The 26427-nt window shown below is 51.1% G+C and overlaps 2 protein-coding genes and 1 long non-coding RNA gene across 3 annotated transcripts in view; 2 read left to right on the forward strand and 1 right to left on the reverse strand.

Annotated features, from left to right (window-relative positions):
* Window positions 1–236: 236 nt before the first annotated feature.
* Window positions 237–2761, forward strand: LOC122372649 (serpin B4-like). Its single transcript, XM_043350121.1, has one exon. It carries the CDS (start codon window positions 720–722, stop codon window positions 2007–2009), a length of 1290 nt encoding a protein of 429 aa, XP_043206056.1. The 5' UTR covers window positions 237–719; the 3' UTR covers window positions 2010–2761.
* Window positions 2762–5136: 2375 nt separating this feature from the next.
* Window positions 5137–26427, forward strand: part of LOC122372645 (protein sidekick-like) — a gene marked incomplete at its 3' end in the record, with an annotated part of 142948 nt that continues 121657 nt past the window's right edge. The window contains exon 1 of the mRNA XM_043350112.1: window positions 5137–5384. Coding sequence (XP_043206047.1) covers window positions 5234–5384 — 151 coding nt within the window. The remainder of the gene's footprint in view (window positions 5385–26427) is intronic.
* On the reverse strand, window positions 9438–10678 carry LOC122372648. The gene is made up of 2 exons (XR_006254901.1): window positions 10202–10678; window positions 9438–9745 (listed from the first exon to the last, which is right to left on the reverse strand). It is a non-coding gene; the product is annotated as an uncharacterized LOC122372648 (long non-coding RNA).

Consider the following 26427-nt stretch of genomic DNA (forward strand, 5'->3'; position numbering starts at 1 on the left):
CTTTCTCAATGATCAAGCGGCTTTTGGAAAGTCAATCACCGTTTCGTTTGGCTGGAAGGCATGATTTACACACTGATTTACACATACATTTTCTGAACACACCTATCTTAAAAGTAAGTAGGTGCATGATGTACGCAGTGCAAACTTGACCACTTATATTTCAGAAACCTAAGCCATCTAAGTCCACGCTGCTTCATGTTTTATTCTGATTTCAGAAAGTCACAAACCAATCGAGTTCCAACCCTCATATATTTAATAGTGGGCCCCAGGCTGCCACAATTTGCATCTCTGTGACGCCAGTACCGCCACAGGCCGAGGCGGACGTGCAAACACCGCCAAAACCGGCTCTGTGCATAAACAGTGGGGCTACGCCACCGGCCGTCGCCAGTCGCCTACACCCTCCCCGTCGAGAGGGAGCGTCGCGCAGCGCGGAGCACGTTCTGTGACGTCATACCGAGAATTTACGCTACTGAGACAGGCAGAAGAACGGTAGAAGAGTGAGGAGGCTGGAGGACTTGAGTTAGGAGGGTGACGGTGTGCGAGAAGGGACTAGAGAGACGTATTCGTGAGCGCAGTGTTCGCAGCGTGAAAGGTGCCTTACGGTGAGGTTTCTCTGACTGGGCTCTGCAAGGTCGTCCGTCGCTTCATCTCTGTGGACGCAGCTCGTGGTAGAGAAAAGTGCGCTTCACTTATCGCGTGCCACGTTGTCCTCAGCCACGATGCGCCTCCTGCTGAGCACCTTCGTGGTGCTCTCTGTCGTCTTTACTGCCCGATCACAGTGTCTTTCTGAAGACGACAGCATCTCCAACATCACCGTCGCGCGTGATGCCTACGTTCGTGGCGCGCACGACTTCAGCTTGCGCCTGTTCCAGTCACTCTACTTCGGCGCGGAGACAGAGCAACGCAACCTCTTCTTCTCACCTCACTCGCTGTGGAGCGCGTTGACTCTCGCCTACATCGGTGCGGAAGGCGTCACGAAAGAAGCGATGGCCGAGGCAATGGGTGTGACCAATATCACGAAGGCTGAAGTCGTGGCAGCGTTCCGTGATATCACGGACAAAGATCGCCCGGCCGAAGGATGGCAGCCGGGTGATCCAGAAGAACGACCCAACACGCTTCGGGTCGCTAACAGGCTCTACTTTGATCGCACCGAGAACATCAGAGAATGCTTGAAAGAGCTGCTTCCTGGAGAGCTTGAGCTGCTTGACTTCTTGCATGCTAGCGAAGAGGCGAGACTGTCCATCAACTCCTGGGTGGAGACGCTGACTGCGGACAGGATTCAGGATCTCATCCCTTCAGGAGCCGTGGATGCTCGCACGAGGATCGTGTTGGCCAACGCAGCCTACTTCAAGGGCACGTGGCTGTCGAAATTCAAGCCGCAAGACACAGGACTGGAGCTGTTTTACTCGTCAGATAAGGACTTCACCTTTGTCAACATGATGAGTCAGAAGGGGAAGTTCAACTTCATGGTGTCGGAAGAGTTGCAGGCGCACATCCTGGAGCTGCCCTACCTGGGCAAGAACGTCACCATGTATGTACTGCTGCCTCCCTTCGTGGATGGAGCTCTGGACCACACCGTGCAGAAGCTGACACCTGAGAACTTTCAGAGCGCCATTCGCCGCATGTATCCGGTTGAGATACGTCTCAAGGTTCCCAAGTTCCGTGTAGAGGAGAACTACGAAATGAGCGAGAAACTGAGCGAGCTTGGCTTCGAGAACCTCTTCAACGCCTCGTACTCAGACCTCAGCGGCTTCTCAAACTCTGCAGGTCTGGCGCTGGACGCTGCCCTCCACAAGTCCTTCTTGGAGATCAACGAAGAGGGTGCGGAAGCTGCAGCTGCAACGGCACTGATCATCAACCGCTCTGGAAGACCCAAGCGTCCGAGGCAGTTCATCTGTAACCATCCGTTCATGTACGTCATCTATGACAAGCAGACCCAGAGCATGCTGTTCATGGGCACGTTCGAGCACCCGAATGCCGCCTCCCTCTTCCTTGGAAAGAAGGTGTGAACGTTGAAGCAGCAAGAGCGAATGAGGGGTCAACGGGTGAAGAAATGAATAACGGTCATGCGTGAATCACTGCGTGTTTTGTGTAGAAATATGCACCAATCTTAGGTGTTGTTTTTATCCGCTGGGACTGAGAGCGTGAGATGATGTTTTTCGTACTCCAGCGTAGATGGGTAGCCATTCGGCTTCCACGGTTGACAGTGATGACATCCGTCATCTTTTGCAAACTCGTTAAAGATTTGGGCTGTACGGGGATTCGAACCCCGGGGATTTGAACACGGGGATTCGAACAAATATGCACCAACCAGTTCAACGGGCTGCTAGATAAACACTGCAGCGTTTCGTTGTCTTCAAAGAAGGGTGTCATTAAAAATTGGGTCATTACCAATAGTGATCTGACATAATGATAACAATGTGTGTTTACGACGAGGTCACCTGAGGCAAAAATGATATGATGTCTTCTGGCATGTCATATCGTTGCTGTCTGCCCCTACATATGTAGGTATCAAAACAATCTCCCTTGCGATATTGCTGAACCACTAGCGACAGTGCAGACCCGAGTGTAGATTGGACTTTTTGACGGCGATGACATTCTTTACACAAATGAATACTCTTTTCATACCGCATTTGATGACTTTGCTACTGGCCACGGTAATGCAAGTGCTGCTTGTCTTGTAAATGTATGATGCGTGTGCCAGAGGAAAAATGTCCGTTTAGAGTGACGATGGCGGGTCAATACAAAACATTAGAATATATGCATACATTCATGCATCATATTTTTTCCTCAGATGGTGTAATTGCTCAATCCATTTTACTAAACGTAAGCCACTATGCATTATGCAAGCACTCATAGATAAATAAAAATGATGGTAGGTGAGAGATTCGAGCCTCCTTCATCAACATGAACTAATTTAAACGAACGGAAACCCAAGGAAGCTGAAAAGACGCAACAAAAATACACACCGTCATACTCACCTCGCCGACATAACACGAAGACGTTAATTTTTTTTTTTTGCTCCCAGTTTTTCCAGTGAAGTGTGCTGACGGCTGTAGGTATGACATTTTAGGAATGCCTGAGGTTGAAAGTCAGCAAAATCAATGGCCACTATGACGCAATCTGTGTCGGGTTTGTGAGTCGTTACATGTCCGGATGTTGCGACATTATTCGCTCCTTACATCTCCTACGCAGTGTTGTCCAGTGTCCGTCTTCCGCAATAACTCCCCGTATCGGATTGCAAAGTTTCTGGCGTCTGTATCACGCCGGTCGATAACTGATTATCATTTCGTACATTCCGGTTTTCACGACCGTGCTTATTAATAAGTATCCGCGAGAGTAGGTATATTCAAACTATTATTACCCACATTGAAACGGAAATATATGTAGACGTGATTATTTTGATGTCTTACGCCATTTCGCCCCTAATAAAAGCAAAAGCCTTCTGAGAAAGAAACATGTGCACCGTTACGAGACATGTTCGCCCAATTTTTAGGACTCAACCCAATCGGTGACCTTTGAGGTCAGGTCAATGACCCCAAAGCTGGGGTTATGCTTTTGGTGAATAACCTCGCCAGAAACAGCAGTATATCAACCATGGGCGTCGTTTTTATAGGCTTGGTAGGGCCCCAACATTGCCGATAATATCGGAATATTAACATTAGCCCATGGCATCCATTGCTAAGATTAGAATCACTTTGGTATCGTACAATCAAGAATTAGAGCTCTACCAATAACTTAAGAAAAAAATATCGGCGACCTTGCGCTAGGCTAGCCCAACAGTCGAATGATAACATAATTTTATTTCGGAAAGGCCGTGAGGTAAGGTTTGATCTGACCTGAGCTGAGGTCGATCAAACAACTCAGCTCAGGAAGCAAGTGTCAAGCAATGTCATGCTGCATCAGATCAATGAAAACGTTTCCTGGCGTTGATAAGAATAATATTAAGTTAAAAGAGGCGCGTTTCCCGTTCAGAGGTTCACCGACTCATGATGTTATAGGCCAGTGACATGACCAGTGACCTGGAAATGTAGTTGGTGTATACAAATTTGCCATTTGGTTTATATCAGAGGTTAGACTCAGGAAGACCATCTTTCAATTATTTGTTGTTGAGACCAGTGGCGGATCCAGGGGGGGGGGGGCAAAATGGGCATTCCCCCCCAAACGGCATAATTTCAACATTACGCCTATGGACGATGCATGGAAAGAACTCGATAAATTGTTATGGTTTGCCCCCCCCCCCTAACTCTGAGCTGGATCCGCCTCTGGTTGAGACGTTTGAACTTTGAACAATTGCAATAAAAGTCATCGGCGCTGGCCTGGCAAGTGGCACCAGCCACCAACCCTCCACAAATGGCAGGGCAGTGTTAATTAACTCTTTCAATGGCAACATAGTGCGAGGCTGGGTCTGGGCGTGCTTTTTCATTTGGGGAGGGGTTAGGCCCATACTCCTCCGAGGGAGCCTCCATATCTATGGCCTATTAAGTATAGCTCCGGCTAAGAAGTTGTTTTTTAAGTTTTTTTTTCTTATTGCGCCTACTCCTTAGGTACAGTATAGTATTCATTTTATTACATGGCCCGCTCCAACTCGCTACCTTATACAGATCGCCCAATTTGTCATTACTCAGAAGAAAAATGGAATGGATTGAAACACACGCGGATTGCTATTGCCGTCGTCATGGTGTCATTATCAAAACTTATGAAACCCTGGATAATAAAATTAAATGTGAAAAGTGCGGCCAACAGTCAAAATTACCTATCACACATCCAGCTGACATACGAGCTATGTAATAATGTCTGATTCTTCACTAGCTTAAATCTACTGTCTGAGCAAGGATGGCGCTGAGCTGCAACATTGGAGGAACCATGTTACGTCTCCTCTCCGATCCGCCCTCGGTGAAATTTGCATCACTACGTCTGCACGTCTACATACACTTGACGCTACAGCTGCGACATCTGGCGCCTAAGCAGCTACCGTCATGCAGACACCTAGCGGCCATTTTCTGAACCATCTTCTACCACCTGGCCGCTAGGAGCGCTAGTATCGCCAGGTGCGCGTGCTTGCCGGCGAACAAAGGTGAATCGCCTGGGGCGCCGCGTGCCGCGACCGGCCGCGTCAGTCGCGAACCGGGCGCCGTGTGAGGGCGACGCCGCGCGTGCCGAGCGCGGCCCGCCGGTGAGACTGTGAGTTGAGTGTGAGAGTGAGTGCCGACACGTGAGTGTGAGTTCTGCCATGGCGGCGGCACGGGTCGCCGGTGTGAGAATTCAGCGGCGATGGTTCGGTGACCTTGTGAGGAACCGGCGGCGTGCGGAGATGGGGCTGAGATGGCAGGCGCCCGCGACTCTGCTGGTGCTACTGCTGGCGTCGGCCGTGGATTCAGCAGGTGAGTTCCATCCGAGTTAAAAAATGAATTCCAGCCAGGGGTGGAGATCTGTCAAAACGTCAGGGGGGGGGGGGGGGGGTCCAGGCCGGGCAGATGGAGGCGGGCTGGATGCAGCACCGTTGACTTGCAAAGCAGTAATTCGTTTTCAGGGAGGGCCGCCCCCCGAGATCTCCACCTCTGATTCCATCCCTGCCCTCCCCAACCAGCAAAACATTCCTTCTGTTCTGGTTCTGGTTTAAAGGTAGTGTGCCACCTTTGAAAGATTTCCCATTTTATTTTTCATAGGATAAGAAGCTTCTGTTTTTACCTAATATCGCAAAAAAAATCAAAAATGGGCCTGGAATAGTGCCTTTTTCGCCTAAAAGTTTATCGGTTTTTAGATATATATAACAACTGTAGTGGGCTCACCTGCAAACAGGCGTCGGGCAACAATCGCGAATGCGGCGCACTTTTGACAATAAGCAAAGGTCATTATAGTGTTACGACCATACGACGTACGGGAATGAGTTATCAGCTGTCTTATCGTAGACAACACAATGTCGAGCCTTAAACTGTAAGCCCGTATTGGTATTGTTTCTTTTATTTGGCTGTCGAACATTATTTATGGTTTGAAATATGATTTTATGTAAAATAATTGATATGAAAAAGCCGTCTTATAAGTTATGACCCAATTTCACCACACGCAAGTGGCAGAAATGACAATGATCAGCTGACGCATTTTTCTTGGCCGAAGTCAGAGCGCGCAGCCCGACGCACCACCACCGCACCACAAAGTATGAGCAGAAGCCGCGCCCAAAGCCAGGGCCCCGGTAACGTGAGGTAGCCGAGTCGGGGCAGCGTGCGCTGACCCAAGCCGGGGCCGCAGCTTTGGGCGCGGTCTACCGCATCCCCGCGGGCAGCCCCGGGCTATCACATGACACCGGGAGGACGCGCGGCTCCGGCTTGGGTCAGCGCACGCTGCCCTGACTCGGCTACCTCACGTTACCGGGGCCCTGGCTTTGGGCGTGGTCTACCGCACCACCTAACAGGCGTGTTCGAAACCGCAGGAGCTGATGATGAACGGGTTTATCGAAACTTGATTGGATGAGCATATCGGTAATAGCGATTTCAGTGTGTGCATTTATTGTGCATAGTGGTGTGAAATGTGGTTGGGGTACGACCGACAACCCGTCGGGGCGAATTTCGCACTGGGGTACTCAAAATTTGAAGAATTTAAGACGTTTCCATGAGTTTTGAAGGTATGGATAAGTTCTAAAAATCCGGTTCTCCTTATCTGGGCCATTAACTCCATACGGTCCAAGAAAGCTGGCACACTACCTTTAAGGTACCTGTAGCTACCTGATCAGCCTCGGCTCATGAGGATTAATGAGTGAGGACTGAGCCGCTGTCCTGACAATGGCGGATATAATGTTACTGTTGATGCTAGTGAGGTGCTAGTGTGGCTGGTGCCTGATGAGTGCCGGTTGGTGATGGTGATTTTTGATGCACCGGCGCCGATGTAGTGTTCACCTGTGCTGTGCGCTGGGGAGTGAAGTGGGGGGGGGGGGCTTAGCCTCTATGCCCCCTCCCCTCCCCCGCAGCTGTCAGTGCATCGGAGCTGGTTTGACGGTAGTTTGTATGTATATGGGTGGGACTGGACTAGAAATACACTGACAGTTGACACCCGACTTGACAGGGGGATGACACCGCTCCGTGAAAAGTGAGACAGTTCCCAGCATACCTACGTCGAACCGAGCTCCTAATTTACATCAGAAAACCTAACCCAAAGCTGTTTGGTAACCAACGTACAATTTTCATCAACCACTCTGATCACATGCGATCTTTTCCATCCCTGACATTTGGCACTGTCTCTGGCACAATTCTCTTCATACCAGCTCCCTCACTTGTTACCGTTATCGATGCAGGAAGCGTCTGAGTCACATACCCTGCAGGCCACAGGACGTTGCCGAGATGCGTTGGCCGCTTCTCGCATGCCTAATGCTCAACACTAGAACTGTCGGACGGTTTCATTTGACCGTTATAGGCATGGTGATCATTTTATTTACCGTTTAGGCAAGTCTGCTAGTTGCTATGGCGTTAATTAAGCCGGCGTCATAATTGTTTTTCTGGCTATGAAAAGTGAAATCAACAGCCTTCCTCAATCGTCCGTTGCTTTGGCGTCTTTCCTCATTATTTTGTCACCATGCGCTTCATGACCTAACACTTCCTCTCCTTACCCCTCCCTCCCCATGCCCGTGCGTTCCAAAGGCGTTCTATCGCTCTGTTCCAAAATAAAAACTAGTACTGGCCAACCGTCCCCGACCGGCCAACGTTTCAAATCTAGCCCCCCCCCCCCCCCCTCCGCCGGAAAGCTGTAACGGGTCGCGCTCAGTCTAACCAGCTGTTGTGGGGTATCACTACCCCCCCCCGTCCCCGTTTGGTCTGGATTCCTCGCACAGTTCACATGCACGAGCACCAAAAACCCCAGCGGCGCCGCGGCGCGTCCGGCCGGCCGGCCGCTGTTTTCACAGACATCCGTTGTGGAGTCCCCTCAAAGCCCGGGCGGCTCTGGCTCGGACGCGTCCAAAGCCGGCGTCGGACGCTCGCCCCGCGTATCGCGTGCCGCCGCGGGCGAGGCCGGGCAGGTGATCAGGGGCCGGCGGTTGGAGCGTTTGTTCCGCACCCCAGCACGGGACTTTGACCCTTGTTGACGAGAGGGTGGTGTGCGCGACGCACCGGTAAAGTGATGCGGGATTTATTGAGCGGATACGGTCGATTTCCGCCTGCGTCTATGGCTGTTAGTGCTCGCGCTTGCCTTTGGTTTTGCCCTGTGGATCTGTACACGAAAATTATGTTTAGTCGATGCTGATTTGGGCTGTGTAATTGGAAATCAGAGGGTTGGACGTTCAGTAGTAGCACGAACTAACACAGGCGCCAACCGTGAAGTCGTGGCATGAATAAGGCAGCAAATTGCGACTATTTGTTCTTTTATGCGTATTGCGTATCTGCATTAGTCTAGCGCCCTGTTCCTTATGGTTATCGACCACACTTCCTATTACAATATTTGCTTTTCCTTTGTTTACTTGTGTCCTTTCATTTCTCGCCGATTACTTGCTCACCTTTCTTTTACCTGTCCACTTCCCTACATCCCTGCTCCTTTTTTCCTTTTTTTTTCTTTCCCTCTTTGCCCAATGCGTTTTCAGATGACACTCTGAAGCTGATCCCCGATTTAGACTGACTCGAGACACTGGCAAGGCTTGGGTTGTTGGCCCGGACTCGAGGCTAGGGCCCATTCATGGTCCCACGGCTCGAGGGCCGATCCAGCCCGACCAAGCCCGACTCGGCCCAGTGCGACCCTCCCAAAGACCCTGAACTACCATCAAACCATGAATGCTCTTGTGTGTCGTAAATTGCGACACTTCGAAGGCCACCGTGACTGGTGCCCCGTATTCCTCTCCGTCGCCACGTGCTGAAACGTGTTCGCCACGTGGTTACCACGTGTGGCTCCGTGACCGACCTTTCAAGGAAGCATCACCCCTTCACAGTGTTGTCAAGGGTTATTTGCATTGTGAAGTCATGCTACAGTTATCAATGTGTCAAGAACAAATGTCAACGTGTCTGATAAAAGATCTTACAAACCGATAGATGATAAGTGGGCTCCTTTTTTGAAAGCAAATCGAAGTAAATATTTGAGAAAAGGATTTGAGATATAGAACACTGAAAACTTTTTTACACCTTCCTCGGGTGTAAACACCTCAGGAGGGTGTAGCTGAAATTCTGCGTTTTTTGCCCTCGTCTGAGGTGTAATATTTACACTCAAATAAAGTGTAACAAGACACTCGCCCGGGGCGTTGACTTTGCACGTTTACACTCTCCAGGCGGATGAAAAAGGCGGGTACACTCGTGATTGACCTTTTACTGTAGTGTTACACCTAGAGCAGAGCACGCCTTCCGAGTGTATATATCGATCCGATTTCGGGTGTTGTTGATTCCAGATCCCCTTCCCCTTTCTTCCCCCCTTTCCCCTGCATCGGTCGCGCTCACGCTCTTTACAAAGAATAAACACCAGTATAATGTCAGAATATTTTAACATTTATTGGACGTTGATCCGTGCAACAAGTACATGAAACGGCGAGTCCTCTGCAGATATGAACCGGGGCTAGGCGTTCGAGTCCAGCGCCTTCGAGCGCGCTCGAAAAAGATAGCGATGTTCGTGATGGACAGCTCGTCCTGCATGTTCGCCATTGTTTGGAATTTGGCGATCTTCTCCCTTTCGACCCAAAGTGCGCCATCTGCGATGGTGGACGGTCCGTTCGTTGTCGCAGGGCCAAAAACGACCTGCTCCTCACGCATCTCGAGTAGAAGGTGTTCGAGTTCCTCCTCTGAAGCACACATGGGAAGCGAAATTACTCATACTTGCCGCTGCCAGAAAGTTTAACCCGCGCCCGGGTGGGCCTCTCAGCCAACTTTGCCATGGGGGGAGGGGAGCACACCAGGTTATCTATAGAAAGTATAGCTAAGACGCAGACAAAAGCAACAGATAGCTCGTTATAGATCGTTCAGAATCATTCAGGTCATTTTTTGAACAGGTCATTGCTGAGGTCACTGAAGGTCTCCAAACGTAAAAATTTCACGAAGTTCTAGTATTAAACAAGGATGAAGCAAAAACCAATAATCCTATAGTGCCATAAATATCATCAAGAGAAGCAGAGCAGAGCCATCACCGCGGCGCGCCTCATTTTTGCCATCCCTGCATTACAAATTAGCTTTGTAAATCACGCGCACGACCTAATTTTTCGAGAAAAAGTATAATCTCGAAAATGCTGTCACCTACTTACCCGTTCCGGAGCAGGTGGGTCTTCCTCAATGCTCAATAGTCACACCAGCTCAGCACACTAACAACCACGTTCGTTGAAGCACAATGGCGCACTGAAAGCCGCGTGGGTGCGAGCGGCGTCGCGCGCATGCGCCTTTGCCGTCCGGTACATTACACTTCAGAGCAGTGTTGAGCCAAAACAAAAATGCGGCAATCGCAGATCAAGGATCCTTTGTCAATAACACAGCACACATGAAGCGCGATCATCTACTCTACAGGAAGGTGTTATTCGTAAATGAACAAAAGCTAGGTGTTAAAGTTCAGAATTGCACTTCCATAAGGTGTTGTATGAGTGTGATTTGCACACCAACGAGGTGTAATTTCGCTTTGATCAGTTTCTAAGCGTAATTGCCGTGTTATAGACCTGCGTATAGTGCTCAGTCTGCTATTTACACCTTTAGGTGGTGTTAATACGGCGATGTGAGTGTAAAAATGCTTTCAGTGAAGGAGGGGATCATAAAAAAGCATCAGACTGTTGGTTACCCAAATGTATGATGTCATCAGTTGTGATTGCCTAAAATGTACTGACCTTTTCTGGCTCCCTTTTTTATCTTGGTATCCACGCTGCGCTTTTGAAGTAGGTACAGTCCGTATGGTGTATTCACTCTACTTTCGTCTGTTTCGTTCCTCTTCAAATGAAGCCATTTCTACTCACAACCAATCAGCGTCCACTGGCTGACATGGGGTCCAACTAGTGCCCGTCTTTCTCCCCTTCCCCTCGCACTCCTTTCCCTCCCCCTCATCCGGTGCCGGGTCAGATTTCCTGGCGCTTTGCCAACCGTTTTTTTTCGCCGCCCCGTGCGGTGAAACGGATGTCACTTGACCGCCACACACTCTGTGGGGGAGGGGGGGAGGAGTAGTCCGCCAGCTGGGTAGTTAGCCCGAGGCTCATGGATGTGAGACAGACTCAGTTCAAAACGGAGCGTTGAGGGTAATCGTTTCCGTTATTGTTATCGTTCCTTTTTTATGTAAGAAAGGTGTGCTTTCGTCAAGTTTGAGCTCATGCTAATTCTGGCTTCTTGATTCCTGAATGAGAAGGACTTTCTGTTAAAATGATTTTCTCATCGTGTTGCATGATTGCACACGAAGATGCTTTGATGACACGTCTCTTGTTGGCTCGCTGGGTCACAGACTGCGTCGCGCCTCTCCCGTCCTTACTCCTTTCATTGGCCACCCAGGGTGGCGCGTCCGGCACCCCCCTCGTCCCCTGTCAACTTCACTGCCCCCAAGCGCGCACTACACTGGGTGACTGTAAATATTTACCAGTGTGTATATACAAGGTGCGTGCGGCGTATAAACGGGGCTATAATGCGACTCGGTATGGTGGCTGTGCAGCGTTCAGGAATGTCAAGGGACCTGAGGCCATAGTGTACTGAATGAGATTTGATGGCTTTGCTGTGGAGCTTGCCGTAAAATTCGTCAATGGTTTGCTTGGTAATGCTTTTTTGCAAATAGTTCATTTTGCTGTAACAATTCGTTAATTGTTTGCTTGGGAATGTGTTTTATTTTTTTTTTGCGAAAAGCTTATTTTGCTCTGATATATGAAATCTTTGGTGTTTGTTTCCAAAGGGATTGCTTTTTTTTTCTTGGGCTTTCTCTGTTCAAGCGCTCCCGTTGACAGGTGTTTGTGAGCAGAAAGATCACGTTGTTTGCGCCGCGGTAGGCGAGGTAAACTGCTGAGTTTCGAGGTGGGGCTCCGTCGTTCTCGGGTGGAAATAGCTCGTCAGTTTGTTTTCAAAGACTCCGTCGACTGCGCTGGAACTGATCGCGAATGTTGCGAAACTGGCATCGTTCGCATGCTTTGATGGCAGCTCGTGTGCAGAAGGGTAAACTCTGGCTGTTTGAGAGATTGTAAACGCGACACGCCCCCCCCCCCCCGCCTCGGTTATCATTTGATCTGCCGCTTGAGATGTAAATATCTTGACATCTTGTGGTAGGCATAACCTTTTCACAAATCAATAGTAACAAGTAGTTCCGAAGCCTTTCTGTGACAGAGAAGAGATGTTCGTATCAAATCGCTGGCTGATGAATGCGCGATCTAGATGATAAATTCCATCAGCAGCGAATGGACCCTGGTCAGACAAATTTATTTTTGATAGCGAACTCCATGTATTACACTGAACCTCTGGCGGGGAGGCCGATGCTCACTCTCTCGGCAGTCTAGCCTCGTCTGTCACTCTCGCTCTCTGTGGGCAGTCACTCTCACCACTCTCTCCAGACGCTCACTCTCCCCTCCTCGGGAAGTCACTCTCTCCTCTCCCCGAGGGGCGACACTCTCACTTGTCTAACCTCGCCGGGTGGTGGCTGCTGTGGCCTTGAAAGGTCATCGGCTCATGGCTCTCTCGTCGGCTCTCATCTCAGCTCTGTTCTCCTCTGCTCTGCTTTGCTTTGTTATCCTGTTATCTGCTCTCCTCTCTTCTATATTCTCTCCTCTCTTTTCTCTCCTCTAATATCTCCTCTCTCTTTCTCTCTTCCTCTCTCCTCTCTCCTTGTATCTTCTCCGCTCTTGCCACTCGCATCTCACTTCTCTACCTGGCCACTCCTTCTCCTCCTCTCCCTCTCTTTCCTCTTTTGTTGTTTATTGCTGTTTGGGCTTTTCTTTCTGGATATCATGAATATCAAGCTTATCGTCGTCGCGGTCACACCACCACATGCCCTTGACCCTTTGGTCACCTGCTGGCTAGTTCACGGTCCCATGCGGCGCATTGCGGCGGCCCCAGCGCGGAACAGCGCCGTTTTTTGCCGAAGTACGCGTCGCCATTTTCGGCGTCGAGCTTCTCAACCTTGCGGGGACTTGTTTTTATCATGTTTTTGGCATCGCCTGCTCGGTGTCAGGCGGTGCCACGCGAGGGCGGGCCGGGCTGGGCTGGTAGCATGAAAGTTGTATGCCATGGTGGCAGCGACGGGTTCGCTGTGTTGCGTGTCTGTGACTGCTTGCGTGTGTGTGGCGGGACGATGGTGGCGGTGGAAAAAGTTCGGGGGTTGTTAATTACGAAAAATGACTCCACTTTGGTGACTTGAGACAGTTCCTGAGCTGCTTGTTAGCTTTGAAAAATGACGAACTCAGCAGGTGGAATTTTGGCACGATTGGTGTACGCACAATATGCTTTTGATACAGTCTTCAATACAAGAAATATTTGTAATATTTTAGGACAATTATTCTTTTGTGACTATGAATGTGTGATAATATTTTGCATTTGGATATCCATCCGTCATAAAAGTTTTTGTGATTTGTTGAGGACAATTATTCTTTTGTGAATATAAATGTGCGGTAATATTTGCATTTTGGATATCAATACGTCATAAAAGCAACTGGCTGACGCTAGCATACCCGTTTCATTGCCGCTCACGCACACCCCCTTTTTAGATCGCTTTGCAGTTTACCCTGCAGCGAACCACACCAATGCCAGTCTGCAGCGGTACTGTCTCCAACATTGTATTGCCAGCACTGGCTTGCTCGTCATTGTTGTGGAGTACAGTACAGCTTCTGACAACGCTCTGGCGAGTGGCGACTCGCGTTGCACGAACGTTTCCATGATGAGTAATGATCATTGATTGACTAATGACGAGTGACCGTCCCTCAATTCCACTGACGGTCGAGTCCCAAAGAAAATCAGATATGTCCATTGTCCAGGCATCAATTCCAATAAACAAGGAGTACGAAACAGAAGGGAAGGAATCAGAAGTCTCGGACTTCATGGGCAAGCTGAGGAAAGCCCACTTGGCATCTATTTACATTTATCCTCACGAACATGTTACAATTTACATACATATTTTACCAATCCAATTACTTGCTTGTCACCAACCCTATTACAAACATAACCAAACAACCCTTTGTCCCAACTCCCAGTATCAGTTTACTTGCGGCGTATCCCTGGTTTTACCATTAGCAAGCTTGCATAGATTGCCGTGGTGGCGCGGGCGTCACGGTCAGAAACTCGAGCTCGGCCATATGCATATGATCCCCTGAACCCCCCCCCCCCCTCGACGGAGTGCATGTGATCCCCCTCCCCTGACTCCCCCCCCCCCCCCCCTCCCCGGCTGGTACTGCGGCGTGGGCTGAGCCAGCTGTAAACTTACACCGGCGACCGATGGCCGCGCAGGGGCGTGTCATTCACTGTAATAGGGAGGGTAACGACAACTTTATGATCAACCAAGGCCTATGTGTCCTTTCCTATGTTTCTGCACGATGACTGAATGAAAGTCGCCGGGAAGTGTTGTCCTCTCCGCACCCCCTAGTTCGTTGACCTGGCTCCGCCTCTGAGCAACCGGCTCCCCTCGCCGACGACGCCATGCTGCCGAGAGGCCTTATCGGCGTCCTGGGCCGTGCTGGGTGACAATAGACAGTTTCAGCTCTGCCCAAGCGTCCCTAGACCGACCTGAAGACCAGTCTCTTGAGTTAGTCTATCTTCTAGTCTGTGCTTGTGTCTGAAGTGATTATAAGCGGCTGAAGACCGAACCCAGACAGAAAAGTCAGCTGATTGTTATCCGCCATGGCTGCTCGGGGCCACCCCATTCGCGTGAGTATCGGTTTTCGTGAGCGTGATCGAGGCTGACCCGTGACCGCAATGGGAGACAGCAGAGGGCTGTTCACGGGCCCTGTGTGCGGTCGAACCGCACACAGCTTCCAAGCTCCGCCCACTGCGTCCCTACGTCAGCCTTCCGTCACCGCACACAGCGATCGCTGTGGCCGGTCGGGACTGGCCACAGCGGACCGTCCACCGCACGCAGCCGTGACGTCAGAGCCGCCTACCCATCCCCTACCCCCACGCCTGCTGGACGCACCGCACACACCGCACGCAGCAGTGTGCGGTGCCCGTGAACACCCCTCAGGTGTACCGACGCGACGTTAGGTGTGCGCGTTTGCGGGGGGAGGAGGGGAGGGGGAGGTGTGTTGTGCGTATGTGACAGGATTGGCAGGCCTGGGTGTGTTGACATCAGTTTGACAGTGCCGGCCGGTGTTTTGGAGATGCAAACTGATACATAATCAGAGCTGCTTGTGTGATTGTGTAGAAGGTTTTATCAGATAACTAGTTTTGCTGTATGGCATAACGGGTGGCCAGTTGAGTGGCGGTTTGTGAACCGCGTCGACCTTACGAGGTCACTTTACGGTCACCTTACGAGGTCACTGGTCTGGTGAGGCTTTCAGTGACCTTGACCTCTTAGGGAAGTCGATGCGACTCACCAACCGCAACTGACAAAAGGACACATTGGATCAGCTGGATGGTTGATACGGGGTGGGGCGGTTGGTAACTGGTGATATCAGCTGTGCTGATTGTAACGTAACTGTGGCGCAACCACCAGAGGATCGACCGATTTATTCTCATCTGGGACCTGGGTTGGTCGGAACGTGGCAAAAAAAAAAAAAAAGATTTCAGGATCGAACCTCCCTTCAGTGGTCGTTTTGGTTTTCCACTCGGCCTTAAATTAACTTCCACATGTCTTATGGCTCAGCTACGGCTTCGTAGCGATGCTCTCTGAGCGCGGCTCAAAGTAGAGCCCCCCCCCCTCCCCTCCCACCGAGCCCCGACGGCCGACACCGCCCATGAGGGTCGTGATAACGTCATATGTTCAGAGAAGAGTGATGTCATCACTGGTATTGACCCAGCCTGAGTTGAATTTCGCCGTCTATCGGTTTCTGCAGTGATACGCCGTGGGATGTAGAGTTCATGGGTCACGTCAGTCGTCATAGTGATAGGCTGGGATTTTCTGGTGCTTGTGCGTTAGGGCAACGTCTCTGGGCTGAGTCTCCCGAGGCACTTGCCATGCAACCCATAAGCATTTTATCTTGGGATTGTCAATGAGAAAATCCTGTCCCGACGGCCTAGCCAGTGCTGTCTGCACTTCAGTTTCTATTGCCATTTCAGAACAAATGCACGAGTTCTTCCGGCCTATGAGAGTCGAAATCTTCTTTATACCGCGCCAGAATCAATGGCTGTCCTTCAGGGTCTGAACTGATCGATAAAAACCGGGCCTTACCATTCGCGATGACAGGCGAATGCCGTTCGAGAGTGGTGAGATGATGTGATGTGAAGGCTACTTTTTGTGACGGATGGTTATTCAAATCGAGAGATGGTGCGTTGTGTAAGATATGACAAATGCCGAATTTGATAATACTATGAGCTTTACCAATACAGATAGCCATAAATATTTCCAAAGCGTTCAGGTTCTACCCCTGGAAAGGCAGACATCGCCTCACTGACTCGTAGACTCTGTGCTGGTGTGACCATCAGGCATCAACATTCATCTCTTCCTCCTACCTCAAATCGATTCATCATCCGCCCCGCCTCTAACTCATCATATTGACGGATCTGTCACAGCCGTCACAATCCGTGAAGCCCGTCACGCCCGTCACGCCCGTCACGATTACACCTGTCACATTAGTGACTGCTGCTCTCATCTCGTCAGCCAGTCAGACTGTCGGGGGCTGGACGCATTCCGTCCCTATAGCTGGAGAATTTGTATGGCTGGTTCATATTCAGGGAGAATATTTGGCGCACAGCGGGTGCCACTAAGCCGCAGAGAGGTTGCGTTCGGCAAAGGAAGATTTATTATCGAGGGCGGTTCGGTATTTTGGCTCATCGCAGTTCGGTCGTTCATGTGACGATTAATCTCACAGAAGATTTATAGTTACACCGATCTGCCCTCGGTGTCACGACACGCAGTGGTGAGTCACGACATGTAACGACACGGGATGACACGGAATGACAGGTAGCGATACCGGATGACACGAAACGGCACTGGATGACACGACACGCCGGGCTTCATGGATGTTAAAGCGATGCGAGAGGGACGCGATTCCGATCTCTGATCTGTGATAGTCATGCCGGATGTATGATATTTCCCTTTTTTATGCTTTACAAATCGCTCCAAGTGCATATCCATATAGCTGTTGATGTTTGAATCTATGGGCGATGCGGCACGCTTTCGTCGCAATATTGTGCAGCTGGTTCACGAATTATTCCAGGCTGACATTTGACACAAGAAATCCTATGACTTCTGTGTCAGGTAATCGACCTCGGGAACACAATTTGTCTTCCGTGAAGCCATTTATAGACGATTTGCCATTACATCCTCGCCCAGACCAGACGCGGGGATCCTCTCCCGTCGACTCACGCTGTGCGGTAGCCGCTGGGAGCATTAATCTGAAAGATTTGTGAGCGATTATGGCACGTGTGATGTATAATTATGCGTCAGATTCGCCGCCCTGCTGAGGTAACAACATCGTTGGGTATGTGTAGTTATCCTGGTCGAGTTTCCCTAGCGATTAACATTGATGCTCCTTCACGATATTTAGGATTCTTCTGCTTGATTGTGTTGGGGGGTTATGTGTCATGTTATTCGTATGCAGAGCTCGTGATTATGCTTACCGGAAGCAGGGACTAGAGTGGACGTCCCGTACAGTCAATTTGTCAAATATTTAGTAGCTCCGACCTTTCGTCTGACAGCTGTGATTGCCGCTCAATTTGGCGCAGTCAGTGCTAATACCACGCACGTGACTCGAATGGTTGCCTGCGTGCACTCGACAGCTGGGGTGATTTGGGTGGATCGAGAGGGAGGTGGCGATTAGAGGGTCTGGTTTGATCAGGAGCGCGTGGAAGATGGTCTGTCTGCTTAGATTAGGTACCTGGAAGATGGTGAAGTTACAATAGGACGCAACCTTGCAAAATTCCTTGCTTATAAGCTCAACAGCAATTACCAGTCACTAAGTCAAAGAAATCGTCATACAACTGCCACATTTTGTTGTAAAATATTTCCACTGCTGGTTCCACGGCGCATGTAGATGCCTACTGCTTCCGCAGCAACCATCTTAGGTGTGCCATCAAAAATGATCACCGCTGAATATCCTCCGAACTTGCTAATCAGTACCTAATCACACGTTTCCATCATCTACCGTACCTCACGTGCTACTCCAGACCTAATAATCTCAAACCAATAATCGATTTCCGATCAGCTGTCGGTGTCTTCCACACGCCACGCCATGTGCCAATCTACCGGACACTGCCTCTGTCTTCTACCGATGGCCACACCTGTATTACATACTCGCCTCCCTCCCTCCTTATGAGCCAGCTGGGTGGCAAGTCACGCGGAGAAATCGCTCCCCTCGACCGGCGTGGGTAATCGCCAAAGAATGTGCCGCGGGCGAGGCGGTAGTTACGCCCGGCGAGGGGACCTCCGGTGGGGAAGGTAGGGAAGGGGAGGAGGAGGAGGGAGGGGCAGGAAGGTATGGGGAGGTGGACGTTTAGGGCAGGGAGGCAAAGGTGTGGGGCGGACTGGGATAGAGGGGGAGCGCTGGGTACTGAGCAGGAAGGTAGGGGAGGGAGCCGGTGGGCCTAGAGAGGGAGAGTGGGCCTCCGGTGGGTGATATGGGGAGGGAAGAAGTTTTTATGCCACGTGAAAGGAGTGAACTAAGGTGTTGTGATTCTCCGATATCATGATTCGCTGACAGGTGACATGTCAAATTTGTCCTAAAAAAAGATGTTTGGAACAGGTGGCGCCAGTTCGAAGAGCGCGTCCTTTGACTCCAATGTGTCAGTTTCGCTTTCGGCCCCGTCATTCGTTTTGTTCACGCTTCCATCTCAGAATGGCAGCTAAAGGAAGCCACTGCCGCTGTCTTGTCCAATAACCATCCCTTCGGCACTGATCCTCTGTGACCTTTCTACTGCCTGGCCGGCTTCTGGCGGATTGGATGCCGGCTTTAATGTTAGGCCGGCATTAGCGATAAATCAAGGTCATGTCTTGTGCTGTCTCCATATGCGATATCTAGCTATCATAGCGTTTAACAGCGGCGGTTTAATGACCCAGATTGAATCACTGTGGCGAAACAGTCGACATACCTTGATAGGAATGTGTGTGTGTGTTTTTTTTTTTTTGCTGCCCTTCCATCTGAGAAGCGGCGCTGAAGTACACACACAATACACATTGTTCGGACTTCACCGAGATGAGAACCGTCCGTCCGCTCGTCTGTCTGTCCGTCCGTCCGTCCGTCCGTCAGTTCGCCATTGCTTACATTCCTCAAAAAAAAAAAAAATCGATAGCTGACCTCACATTGTCTGGTTGCCTTGCATGATGATTCGCCCTTCGCCCAGGATTTTCTATTGTGGCGGCAACGCTGTCAGACCCACTTCCGGTATGGCGGATGCCATTGCGTGACGCGCTTCCGGAACGCTCCACTGGCAGAGGGGAACATTGAAGCGGGCTGGTGTGGTGTGGTCTGCGGGTAGCCGATGGATCATGAAATGGATCGTGGCTACTCTGCATTGCAAAAAGATATCAAAAGGGATGACAATATTTGATGAAGATAACCACATGAACGATGAATCTTTCTAACATCTAAAGTTAAATCTTTCTAACTTTCTAACAATTTCTAACAATTGGAAACTGCGTTGTGAAATGAGCTTGAAAAAAGCGATACAAATAAACAGAGGTAGGTGCAATTCGCAAGGACACCGTGTTGTCTCACATAACATCCAGCATCCTTGACTTTTCCATCTAGCTAGCGATGTACTAAATGTCACCGTGACTTGGCTAGCCAATAGCGTCACCAGTGGTGTAGCGCATACCATCACTTCACCCTCAAGTTTTGTGCTGCAAACTAGGCGTCGCCTGCTCGACGTTGATAGAATGAGCGCGTGCCTCGTGGAAGAGTGCACCCTGGTGTTTTCCGTACCCCACCATGTCTCTCTCACTTGTTCTTGTGCTCACACGCCGGCAAAAAGTTGTTGACTTCGCACGTAAGGCCGTCTGTGCTTTGAGAACTTCCCGGGTTCTCGGCCGAGAAGTGGTAAGGGTGATCGTTCTAGCTGCTGTTGGGATTGAAGCGCGGTTTTTACGTCTGCCATCTGACCTGCCGCGGTTAATGCTGATTGAGGTGACATAAATGGAGTCCGATGGAGTTCTTTTTGTATAACAGAAGCGAGGTTCTTGCTGGCTTTGGCCGTGCATCCTGACAAAATGCGGACATTTTATGTGCGAGCTCTAAAACCGTTGGTAAGCATTTCTGATCATGTCATTGATCAACTTTCCACTTTTTAGATTGCATAACTAATGGAAAATATTGGTCTTTGGCAGACATGTGCATGTATCCGAGTGATCGATCAATGATCTCAGTGGATATCGAAGCAAAGTACAGGTTGGGATCTATGATCCCACCGGATCCGGCGTGAAAATACATCTTGGATCTATGAGCTCATATGATCTGACGATAAATGAAGAACATGGATCTATGATCTGAGTGGATCCCACCATGCACCACATTTGAAACCATGTTTTAAAGGGCTGCTATGCCAATAAGTGACACAAAACTATTGATTTGTGTCACTTAAAGCTACCCTGCCTGAAAGGTCAGGGTAGGTGACATGCAATTCGTAATAATCTCACCCATTTTTTAACATTTATGACACCTTATGCTATTGACTGGCATGCTTATCTGGGTACCGTTCACTTTTCCTGTTTGTGGCGTTTTCCTCGCCAACTACAGAATGTGCTATTTCCGGCGCTCGAACTGCCGATAGCGTGGTGCATGCGTGTGCCACTTCTGTGCTGTGCATGCAAACGCTGGTCCACAGAAAAAAATGAGCGCTTTGTTCAGCCTCAAGTTAACTTCCACTTCTCTGTAAAGATCACACTGACGTTAAGAACAGGCTGCTGCTTTCGCTTGTTGTGAGTACCTTTGTCTGGTGAGTGGTCACGTTCTTTCATTCTTTTTGTGATGTTCCTTTGAAGATGCCCCTTCTGTGTGGTCTTGCTTTTGGCAGCATTGCCTTCAAGTGGTAGTCTTGGCTGTCGAAATGGCCGTCATTGTTCAGCCGTTGCTGCTCCGTGAATTTTCAGGCTTCCTCATTCGCAAGCCTCGAGTAAGGCTTCGCTGACGCCTACAGTCGACTTTGGTGTGAGTGGTCCAAGGAAAACTTAAAAAATGCAGTAAGACGACTTAAATTTGCATGCCATGGCTTTTGCCTTAAAAAGACTCAATTTACATGTGCTTTGTGAGCTTCTGGGTAAAAATGTGAATGACATTGAAGGGTTTTTTGCTTGGGTTTACGATTACTGAAAAAATGTACAGTGAAGGAGGCGACAAACGATGCAGCTCATGCGGTTGCCCTTGCCCATAACGCCAAAAAGGTGCGACTTTTGTTTACCCCATAGTGTTTTGGTTCGATCTAGCCCCATTTTCTTAGGGCTTTTACTGCCTCTGCCTTTCCAAAAGTCGATTCAGCTTTGCCTTTCCGGATGTAGGAGAGACGCCCGGTCGCCCACACCGCTCCCCCCCCCCCCCCCCGAAAGCCGAGGCAGAAGCCATGTCAGCACCGGGCGGACAGACGGCCCGCACAAAAACTGCCCCCTCATCGAGACCGGGCGACCGGCAAAAACGTAACAACGTCGACGGCGAAACAGATGGCAGTGCGAAGAATATGCGGACGTTATTTATTGCCGCTCGACTGCACGGGCTGTGAGCTGAGAGGCACCGTTGAGTGAGATTTTCCAAAGTACCGGACGAAGCGGAGTCGAGGACAACGACGTGCTAGAGCAGCGTCATTGTTTGGCGAAGTTTGGTCGGGTTTGTATAGTGCTAATGGCGAATGGACCCAGACCGGAGCCCCGGAGAACAACAAACGAACCCTAACGACGGCAAACTGTGGACAGGCGTGTGAAAAATCGACCGCATTGTGAGGGCATCTGTTATCTTTCTCTCAAAGTCGCACTCTCCACAGCTGCGCTTTTGTGGCTTTCTCGGGGGACTGCGACTTTTTAGGAGGGTGCTCACATTTTTGATGGGCTGCTGATGTAGTTTTACTGGCGTGCTGCGATGTGGTTTCGATCACATGGGAGCTTCAAAAACGTGGCGAAATCAAAACCTTTGCTTGGTACAGAAAATGACGGCATGCCTTTGTGTTCTGAGAGCTAAAATTGTCCCTGGACTGAAAGGCGGCGCTCACTGAATGTGGTCAGCGGGGATAGGCCTTTTCATGAATGTCTCCAAAAGAAATCCCGTCTTTTCTGGGGATGCTGGCGATTTTTCGCATCAATGGCTCTCTATGAATGTGATGACCGCACACCATATCCGCCCTTTCTATCCCGTCCCGTCACAAATAATCCCGTACCGCCCGGGCCCGTTCCCAGTCCCTCCCAGTCCCATTGCGTCCCGCCTGTGTTCGTCCCGTCCCACCCTCCCAGCCGCCGCTCTTTCGTTACCTGGAGTTTCATGGCCGGCTGGTCATGGTTTTCCACAAGGCCACGTCCTAGGTGCCGTCCTTCCTAACCGGTCTGGCAAGTCAGCAGCATGATACGATCGGTGGTAGGTGTCCATTGGACGAGTTCGTTCAATTCTGGAATGCATTTTAGAATAACTATGTTACGATGTTGGCTGTTGTGGTGTGACTGTCTTTGTGTCAGCTTCGAACTCACTGAACTTCTTATTGTCATGCATCTAAGAAATCGAAGGTGCAACAATCCGAGGTCGTTTTCATGCAAGCAAACTGGTTTAGAAAATGAACACACAACCGCTTCACCTCCACTGTGACGCTACTTTGCCATCCCTTTCGTGTCATCCTGTCCTTACTTTAGTTCCCATTTGGCCATCTGTTCTCTCCACCGCCCCGGTCTGATTAGTGATTTGTCTCGATCCTCCCTATCTGTAAGCCAGCTGCTAATTAAAACCACACCACACACCGGATGCTGATCACTCATCAAAGCTCGCTTCTCTCTCTCTATCGTGGTGAATGATGCTGGGTCCTGCGTCACAGCTGGCGGTTTTGGAGGACAATCGCCATCATCCGCCGTTCCCCGGCGTCCCTCTCTCCTCCCCTCTGTCCTCCTGTTGTCCTCCTGTCATCCTGGGCTCTCTCTTTCTCTCTCTCTCTCCCTCCCTCCCTCCCTCCCTCCCTCCCTCCCTCTCCAGTGGGACTCTGCGTCCAACGGCCGCCGGCGGCCGCACGGCCGAACAATGACACAGGATTCAACTCATAGCGGCGACGCGGCTATGGAAGGTTAGGACCCTGCCCGGGCGCCACTGAACGTGACCGGAGCAAAGGGAGACGGGGGTCGGAGACAGATAAATCACCCCGCCGACAGACGCGGGGCAGACCCTGACTAGGGGTGGTGCGAAGGGGAGCGTAGGAACGGGCGCGCCGCTGGCAGCAGAGCCGAGAGGCGCGAACGGCAGTCGTCGACTGCGACGGACGGCGAGTGGAGCAGAGAGTGGGCGAGAAGTGAGCTAAGGAATCCGTGCGGAGTGCCAACGGCTACGAGGATTATCCGATCACGCACTCCTTAACGCCGACATGGCCGCCGGCGAGTGGAGCGGAGAGCGAGCGAGAAGGGAGCCAGGGAAGCTGTGGGGAGTACCAACGGCTACAAGGATTCTATGGTCAGGCACACTAACGCCGGCACGGCAGGTGAGGCGTATCGAGCACGGCTCGGGGGTACGTACAGCGGAGTGCGGTTCCTTGGCGGCGACACCACGAGGATGGTTGCCCGGCGACTGACGCGGTCCACCATGAGGATGGTTCCCCGGCGACTGACGCGCATCTATTCAGAGGCATATTAAGCGCACACACAATCGTAAAGGAAACCGGGGAGCCTGGTAGGCACGCTTTGAGGGTCGTGCAACGCGGCACCCCAACCTGCGACGCGATACACACGAAACACCTGGTTCCGGCCACCCTACAACTCATGCACACACATCAGGTCCGCCGCCGACCCCTCGGCTACTCTGCAACTGCAATGCGTCCGACGCCCCGGCTACTCCGCACTGCACATCCATCAAGCCCGCTGCCGACGCCTCGGCTACTCTGCAACTCACGCACATACATACTCATGCACAATACATGCATCAGGTCCGCCGCCGACGCCTCGGCACGCACATACATCAGGTCCGCCGCCGACGCCTCGGCACGCACATGCATCAGGTCCGCCGCCGACGCCTCGGCACGCACATGCATCAGGTCCGCCGCCGACGCCTCGGCACGCACATGCATCAGGTCCGCCGCCGACGCCTCGGCTACTCTGCAGTAGAGATGTCCTCGGATACAACTTTTCGGTATACCGATACCATACTGATACCAACTCGGTACTTGCTATTTGATTCCTAATGTGTTCGGTATTTTGTTGGTATAATGCACCCTAGGTTGGTACTTGGTTTTGTATCGGTATTCCGATGTTCCGTAGTCGACGTCCTACTCTGCACCGCACATACATCAGGTCCGCCGCCGACGCCTCGGCACCCACACGCATCAGGTCCGCCGCCGACGCCTCGGCACCCACATGCATCAGGTCCGCCGCCGACGCCTCGGCTACTCTGCAGTAGAGATGTCCTCGGATACAACTTTTCGGTATACCGATACCATACTGATACCAACTCGGTACTTGCTATTTGATTCCTAATGTGTTCGGTATTTTGTTGGTATAACGCACCCTAGGTTGGTACTTGGTTTGGTATCGGTATTCCGATTTTCCGTAGTCGACGTCCTACTCTGCACCGCACATACATCAGGTCCGCCGCCGACGCCTCGGCACGCACATACATCAGGTCCGCCACCGACGCCTCGGCTACTCTGCAACCCACGCACACACATCAGGTTCGCCGACAACGCCCCGGCCACTCTGCAAATCACGCACATACATCAGGTCCGCCGCCGACGCCTCGGCTACTCTGCAAATCACGCACATACATCAGGTCCGCCGCCGACGCCTCGGCTACTCTGCAACTCATGCACATGCATCAGGTCCGCCGCCGACGCCTCGGCTCCTCTGCTACTCATGCACACACATCAGGCCCGCCGTCGTATAGCCTCAGCCACCCCATTAACTCTGCACCGGCATGGGTCGAGAATATGGTATGGCAGGCATGGCACGCGCCACACCAACTTAAAAGATGGTATGGCAATGCCATACCAACTTTTCAGGGTAAAAGCTACGAAATTTAAGGATTTCAGTTTGATAAGAATAAAACACGATAGTATTGTTTCAAGCAACTGGCGCCATACCAACTTTGAAAACAATGCTCCACCCACGTTCGCACGTACATGAGGTCCGCCGCCGACGCCTCGGCTACTCTGCAACTCACACACATGCATCAGGTCCGCCCCCGACGCCTCGGTTACTCTGCAACGGCACATACATCAGGTCCGCCGCCGACGCCTCGGCTACTCTGCAACTGCACATGCATCAGGTCCGCCGCCGACGCCTCGGCTACTCTGCAACTCACGCACATGCATCAGGTCCGCCGCCGACGCCTCGGCTACTCTGCAACGGCACATACATCAGGCCCGCCGCCGACGCCTCGGCTACTCTGCAACTCACGCACACGCACCAGGTCCGCCACTGACGCCTCGGCTACGCTGCAACCCTTGCACGTAAGTACATCAGGACCGCCGCCGACGCCTCAGCTACTCTGCAACTCATGCACATACATCGGGCCCGCCGCCGACGCCTGGGCTGCACTGTAACCCCTGCACACACATCGGGTCCGCCACCGGCGCCTCGGCTAATCTGCAACCCATGCACACGCATCAGGCCCGCCGCCGACGCCTCGGCTACTCTGCAACTTACAGGCGCCAGGTGCGCCGCCGTCACCTCGGCCCTCTGCAACACGGTAGGCACTTAGCTTACTAAAGCGCATTTTAGTGACATCAGAGCCTGAGTCGATCGCCGGCGACCTGAGTGGTCACCCGTGGAGATGTTCACCGCCGTACCGTACAACACGGAACGCAGACCATTTAGTCACGCCGGCGACTCGATCGGAGTCTGGCAGGCGTAGTTCAGACACGCTATTGTCATCGCATATAACATCTTGCCAAGCGTGACACGAAACCTGCCTGGGAGCCGCTTCAATAGCGAGATAAAGCAGCACTTGTTGACGAGGCAACGTGGGGGGTTGGTTAGATGTGTGCATGTGTGTGCATGTGTATGTATGTGTATGCTGACCCAACTGATCGTCTGTTTTATATTAACGACTCCAGGGTACAGGAAAGCCTCAATTACGTGGATGTGCCCTATGACGTGAATACATACATACATACATACATACATACATACATACATACATACATACATACATACGCAGATACATATACAACAGGTTCGCCGCCGACGCCTCGGCTGCTCTGCAACTCGATATTCTTTTTTTTTTCTTCGCCGGGACTGGAAAACAGCATCTCTTTTTTTTTTGTCTCAGAGACCAGCTTT

Source organism: Amphibalanus amphitrite, unplaced genomic scaffold (assembly GCF_019059575.1).
Source record: "Amphibalanus amphitrite isolate SeventyFive unplaced genomic scaffold, NRLGWU_Aamphi_draft 001381F_arrow, whole genome shotgun sequence".
NCBI classification, from domain to species: Eukaryota; Metazoa; Arthropoda; class Thecostraca; order Balanomorpha; family Balanidae; genus Amphibalanus; species Amphibalanus amphitrite.

What these genes read in the sequence shown, in the direction of transcription:
- LOC122372649 (XM_043350121.1), top strand. Translation starts at nt 720, where the DNA reads ATGCGCCTCCTGCTGAGCACCTTCGTGGTGCTCTCTGTCGTCTTTACT.